The sequence below is a fragment of the Bidens hawaiensis genome, unplaced genomic scaffold, assembly GCF_021521415.1.
Source record: "Bidens hawaiensis isolate Kalapana, Puna unplaced genomic scaffold, B.hawaiensis_p1.1 tig00064912_1, whole genome shotgun sequence".
NCBI classification, from domain to species: Eukaryota; Viridiplantae; Streptophyta; class Magnoliopsida; order Asterales; family Asteraceae; genus Bidens; species Bidens hawaiensis.
The window spans coordinates 46,976-53,968 of NW_027501584.1; the positions used below are offsets into that span (position 1 = coordinate 46,976).

The 6,993-nt window shown below is 32.2% G+C and overlaps 1 protein-coding gene across 1 annotated transcript; it reads right to left on the bottom strand.

The window, feature by feature from the left end:
- Positions 1-373: 373 nt before the first annotated feature.
- Positions 374-690, bottom strand: LOC143604368 (uncharacterized). The gene has a single exon (XM_077080873.1). The coding sequence runs from the start codon at positions 566-568 to the stop codon at positions 374-376; it is 195 nt and encodes a 64-aa protein (XP_076936988.1). The 5' UTR covers positions 569-690.
- Positions 691-6,993: the final 6,303 nt, after the last annotated feature.

Genomic DNA, 6,993 nt, shown 5'->3' on the forward strand with positions numbered 1-6,993 from the left:
ACATTGGAACCAGTCTACCATGTGAGTTATCCTAAATCAATACCAGATATTTTTATTTTCTTTGAATGATAATATTTAACTTGAATCAGCCCTCCAATTCTAATCCAACAATCAAAAACCCAAACTGACAACAATTTCAAAACACATAAATTCAATCCATCATTCAAATCCCTAATCATTAATGTGCAATTTCCATAAACGAAATTCAAATTGAAAAAAAAAATATCACATTAGGAGTTGATATACTTGTGACTTAAATTATTATGCTGTTTATATCATCAAATTCAAACAGTTTACAATAATTTGGCAGGTAAACAAGCGACTAGCTACACTGCAACGTCCTTTTGAATAACAAGATCCTACTAAAGGCAAATCATCTGTTTATTCGATCATCATCATCATCATCGTTGCTTGTCTTTCGTTTGCGATAATTTTCTTCATAATGCTTGGCGATCACGACACCTGTCTTGTAAAGCTTGTTAACGTTGGGCACATCGTAGTTCTGAGCAACGTAGATCCCGAAAGCCGTGCCTAACATGAATGAAAAGCTGCTTTTGATTATACCCATGTTGGATCAACTATTCAAATCACATGGCAAATTAGAATATACAATTTTCTATATATTTTGTGGTTAACTTGGAGCAGGGGTCATTCGATGGCTTCTTCCCCAAGTCATGTACCCTAAGCTTTGTACATATACAATTTTGGTCCTTTGACATTATTCTACGAAAATATTGACTTTGAATTATTCTCAATTTTTTATAAAGTTTATGATTCTTATACACGTTGTTATCGAATTTTCACCAAAATTAATGTTTTTATCTACGTTAATTGTACTATATAAAAAGTGAATCAGCTCTCATGTATGACCCTGGTTACTTATCTAACATTGTGTTTATTTAATGAACAATCAATATTAATAAATTAAGGCTACATGTTACTTAGTTACTGTTATCTCTCAACATAATGCTTAGGATCCTTTATCAGTTTATCTAGTTCTATGATTTCTTAAAACTTATAAAACTTGTAAACCACATATAGTACAAATGTTCCCATTACCACTTCTTTTTGTTATCCCTCCCTTTTTTTTCAATTCATGCATTCCGTAAAAAAGGTTGACGGATTCATGCATATTACTCAATTGATTAACATAATAGTTTGAAAAAAAAATTTCTTTAAAAAAAGGAATACTTTATGATATAAAATAAAATAGAAATAGATATATTACCACTTGGTTTTTTTTAACGGAGCCTGGATACTTCAATGTAGTAGTCCAACTAAGACAACCATAAATTCTTCTAATTGATAATAGTAATCCGAATCCCCCCCAAAACGGATCTAATTGCACTTCACGCTCCAAAATTTTGATGATGAAATGAATCTTTTGTGGGCGAAACAGAGGATATCTCGATTGGGGAGAAAACGGGGAAATTATGTCCAGTTTTCAACTTATCAATATGTATTAAAGCTATTCGTGATCATTGGTAGCTAAGATACCAATTTTAACGAATCAAATGTCCGATTAACTTTCAGTTATTTGAGCTTTTCAACCAGTAGATCCAGCTTAACCCATCATTAGGGGTGCTCTTCGGTTCGGTTATCGGTTTTATTCATTTCGGTCGGTTTTGAATATTTTTACCCTAACCGAGATGAAACCTATCCGAATTAGAAATGTGTCTACCAAACTGAAATCAACCAATTAAACCGATTTATTTGGTTTGATTATCTGATTAATCCGGTTTATTCAGCTCAAATGAATTCAGTTTGGTTATCCAAATAAGCAATATTTGTAGCACCAATAACCGAATTGAAAAAATAATTGACAAGTCAGGTACGGTTAAGAACCAAATTCACAATTCATTTGGTTTTACGGTTATGGTTATGGTTACTGTTCGGTTTTTAGGTTTTTTTGGTTTTCAATTTTTTCACACCTCTACCAATTCTACCAATAAATTCATTAAATTGTCAATTTCTTCAATTAACCAGTCAGGTTGACCCTTCAATTTGATTAAAATCAAAGCCAAAATTGATTAATACTAACATCCAATATACATCCTTAATCCTTTCAATGCAATTTATTTTTTAATTCTTAAGACAACTCTAAAGCATCTTGTTCACTATAAAAGCAAAGAGAGTCTAGCTTACAAATACACCAACCCAAAAGTGACAGCATAAAACATTCACTTTGAAAGAGTTTCTCCAAAATACTTCCTTTCGTGGAGTTTTGAGTTCCAATTCAGGTGCTCGTGTCCTCCTCAGTAGTATACACTACGTCGACTTTTATACCTAGTGAAACAGGCGAATTCTCTTAGGAGACTCGCAATCTATTTTAAGAGGTTGTGTTAAACACGAATCTTCAGCTATTTTACTAATTTACTTATTTCCTTTCCTTTTTGATCTTACAGTTGTAGTTTAATTCCAAAAGAAATGTAAGTGTTTTGTTTCATTTTTTTAATTATAATTTGTATTAATAAAAATCTGTTTTTATTTTATTCTTTAAATAGTCTCCTACAACATATTAGAGTAGTTTAACAGACATTTATGATGTTGTTAAACATGTAAAAGTTTGAAAAACGTTAAAATAATCCAATCCGTAATTATTGAAAAAATGAATGTTGATTATGTAATTTGATCTAACCATGTTTACAATTATATATCTATATTCTCTAATAATAAAACCTACAAGTATTGCCACTAGTCACTTCCATATTAATCCTCATAATTTAAAACCAACTAAATCCCTAAAATCATTCATTACCCTTTATAATTATTAATTCATATATTATTGTTTCATCAATTTCCCATATAGTATACGGGCCGAAGCTATCTTTCTGCCTCTCTCATATTAATCCTCAAAATTTAAAACCAAATTTCTATAACCATTTATTACCACTTTTAATTGTTAGTAATTTATATATTATTGTTTAATCATTACCCGTTTGAGGCTAGTTTCTTATATTTATGTATTTATTTATTTTTTTGTTTTATATGAATACTGAATTGAACAACTAAGCATTCCAACAAACCGAAAAGTTCCTAAAGGTCTATAACACCTACAAAATTACAAAGTGAAGTTATTTAAGGCCGTCCCTTTTCAGGATTATCTATTTATGTCATAATTTACATGAATTGATTGTAATCTTATGCTACTTCTATGCCAGTTTGCCAATTATTTAATATACATGGTCCCCGAATGGGCCCGCTAGGAAATTGAGCTCCACTCAAAATATACTAACAAAGCCGAAGGTGTGTGAGTGGAGAGATGACATGTCAAGTGTTGAAAATGGTTACCTTGCCCACAAAAAGTTGGTCAAACTTGCATAAGTGGTTTGACATTAATTGATCTATTAATAATTTTATATTGTTATAATAATCATTAGTTTTATAATCTATAAAGAAATATTAATATAACATGTTAATTAAAACAGACTACAGTTTTAAAATTTAATTATCAAGTTATTCGGTATCTATATAGGGTGAATGGTTTCATCCCGCTTGTCCCAAAGGTGAGAACGATGTTTCATTTCTTTATTACAACTTTAATTTATATAAATATCTTGTTTTGGATGTACTTTTTACTTACGTAGAAGAGAGAGGGAGGGGTGTGTGCGTATGAAGGGGAGAGAGAGAATTTGTCAGCATTCATGGAGATGGGGGAGAACTTTGTATGGGTGGGGGCAAGTAACGCTAAGGCTAAGGTTAATAGGGCTTGGTTGAGCCTCAAATGATCCAATCAAAACCCGACACGTAGGTGATGACATGGACCTGGATCAAGCCCCATAGGATGTAGAGGGGCTTGATTGATCACCCCCAAGCTTTTAATCAACCCTATGCTCATTTGCTTGTTCAAGCCCCGTGGTCCGGACCATGGGGGCGTCCGCGCCCCTGATCACTTGTGTGGTGTAATGGTGTTCGCGAGCCACCTAGGCTGCCACCTGGACCACGCCCCTTCCTTCACCCCATTACCCTCAGCGTAACGTAACAACATTAACATTCCCTCCATAGTCGCTCTACTATCTTCAAAATTTTTAAAAAAATATAAAAATACATTACATCACATCCACCATCTTTATATACTAACCTGAATTATAAAATAAAATAAATAAATAAATCAAAATTTTTGCATTTGCAGTAAGCTTTCATATATATATATATATATATATATAAAAGAAGCTACTATTCATCCTTTATCAAATTATTTGAGTGTATAAAACTAATAGAATAATTATTTGAGAAAAGTAAAATAAAAACAGAGAATGAGATCAATTAATAAGTCTTTTAAAATAAGAGATCAAATTTGAAAAATATAAACTTTAGTCAAATATAAGGTAGAACAGGTGATGTCATAAGCCAATGTGTTAATAGTAAATGTTAAAATGAATATAAATAATATTATCATAATAAGAAAAAGAACAAAAAAATAGAGTACAATCAGTGTCAAAACGTTTTAAAATGGCCTTGAATGTGGGCCAAGGCAAGCAGGCCCAAGGTGTGACACCACCATAGATGGTTACAAGCCATTGATGGAAATAATGTGTTGATTGGTCTCTTTCAATGGCTTAAATGTCTGCCCATATTTGGATATATTGTGACCATGGAATTCATGAATATATCACCATTTTGGAAATTTTGAACTTGAAAATTGATTTTTTTACTCTTTTTTTCGTTTAAACATTTTTTGTATGTGTCATCTCATGATGACTACATGGCAGCTAGTGTTATTTCAACAAATTGTAAATATAATCAAGTTAAATAAGTTCAAATAGGTAACTAACTGAATGTATGTAAAAAGGTTAAGTGTATTCATGTTTCTTGCTATTGCGTTTGTGTATAAAACGATTTATGTTATATATTTAACAAATATTTGAGTTTGGCTTCACGCCTTCACCAACTAGTTATTAGTTTTTATGTAACTTTTATTTTTAACAAAAACACTTAATTGTGTCACTTCATATGAATCATTTATATGAGACTATGTGTAGTGATTTTAACATAGTGCACGTTAAAGTGAAACGTTACTGTCACGTAGGTGATAGGACGTTAACTTAACCACTCATTCACAAGTGTATAGTGATTTTAACTAATAAATTAAATTAAAGAGAAACATGTAAATAAAATTAATATGTGTGCATGTTATTGGTGGAAGGTAATGGATCCCTTTAAATTTCATCTTAACCCGTTAAAGCTTTGGCGAATACCCTATTGCGGCCCGCTTGGCTGTCGTGTAGTGATGTTACTGCCAACTGATGCTGATGTGGTTGGTGCCCCTTGGCTCTCCACTAGACCAAATATAGTTGGGAAAGGGAGGAGGGCGCCAAAGTACCAAATGGCTTCGACGTGGGCGGGTGGTGACACCGTGGGGGTGTGAATGGGCGATAAACACTAAGGCAGAAGGGGTGCAAGCACATTAGCACCGGGAGGGACAAAAAGGGGTTGCGCGATCAGAACGTGGATTGCTGCTCCGGTGTGACGCCAACGTGGTTGGTGATGACGCTTTTGTCGTTAATCTAGTATACTCGGTCTTACATAGCTTGAAGGCTTACAAAAAAATAATTTATTTTCTTTTTAACGTCAAATAGCTTAGGATAATATATGTACCATACTTTAAGTTTATAAATATTTGACGATTAAACATCATTAATAAAGTTGAATGATTTGGTATTTATGTTAAAATTATATTATTATATCCCAAATCTGAAATCAACTATCAAATTAAACAAAAATACTATAAAAGTAAATACATAACTCATTAACAATAATATAAAATATAATCTTTATATCACATTAATTGTTTGTATCTACTTTGTGTTTGCAAGAATCAACTTAGACAATGTTAGGTCTCACATGGGGTTTGCTCAATCATACAAATTTCTCAGATCAATTATGTTATTTCCTAAACAATTCAAGCATGTCCCCTTCCTATCCACTTTCTTTACCTGTTCCATAGATGATGGTCACCTCTCTTCTAGGTCAATATTTCTAAATAATAATACCTTTCACTACACAATATATTTTTAGATTTATATTATTTGTCAGTTGCATTGTGATTTTATCTATCTAATTTCTATAATATAAGGCATTTTTAATAAGACACTATTATCATTTCCCCTATGTATGCATTACAAGATTTGAATTTTAACTTTTTTTTACACTTTTCTATTTTTCGTTTATGTATTTTCTGTCATTTGAAAAAAAAAAGTTGTTACATCGAGTTTTAAAATTTAACGAGTTCTCAAATTATCATTTCCCCTATATATGTATTACAAGAATTGAATCTTAACTTTTTGATCCGGACACACCACTTAACCACTATAACATCTCATGTGAATAATAAGAGAAGCTTACGTTTTGAGTATATATGGCAAGCTTATGAATGTACCCACAATGCTTAAATACAATCGAAAAAAAAACCAGCATTTCTTTGTTTTTAGAAAAGAATTTTCTTTAGGGAAAGTGAGTAATAATCTTAAGAAACATTTTGACAAAGTAAAAAAGGTAAAGGGGTGCATATCGTGATTCAAAATATTGCAAGGGGGAAAGTGCAAAAAGGAGAAGTGCTCAGCCAATATAACCCACTTTACCCCCCTCAAAAGCTTGCCCTGCTTAATTTACTTTTTAACGAACTCACAGGAAATCTAATTTATTTATCCAATATTTTAATATTAGATCCAAAACAGTCCTGCATTTGTAGCTTGTCTTGTGGCTCGGTCATCTTGGTAGTCTTGAATTTTTTTTCTAAATAAATATATCTTTTATTTTAATTATAACTTTTTTCATTATATAGAAACATAGATATTACATCAACATAGTAGGTAGGCGTGTAACAAGCTGCGCCGCCACCCCTTTCTGAATTGCAAACCCTAACCTGCTAAAGACATACCCCTGCCCCTTTGGAGTTGACACATTGCTATGCACAACCCGTTGGACCCTGGTTAGGTAACGGATAGCTTCCGGTGCCAAGGAGCCAAAGGTATCAAAAGCCAAAGGGACAAA

What these genes read in the sequence shown, in the direction of transcription:
- LOC143604368 (XM_077080873.1), bottom strand. Translation starts at nt 568, where the DNA reads ATGGGTATAATCAAAAGCAGCTTTTCATTCATGTTAGGCACGGCTTTC.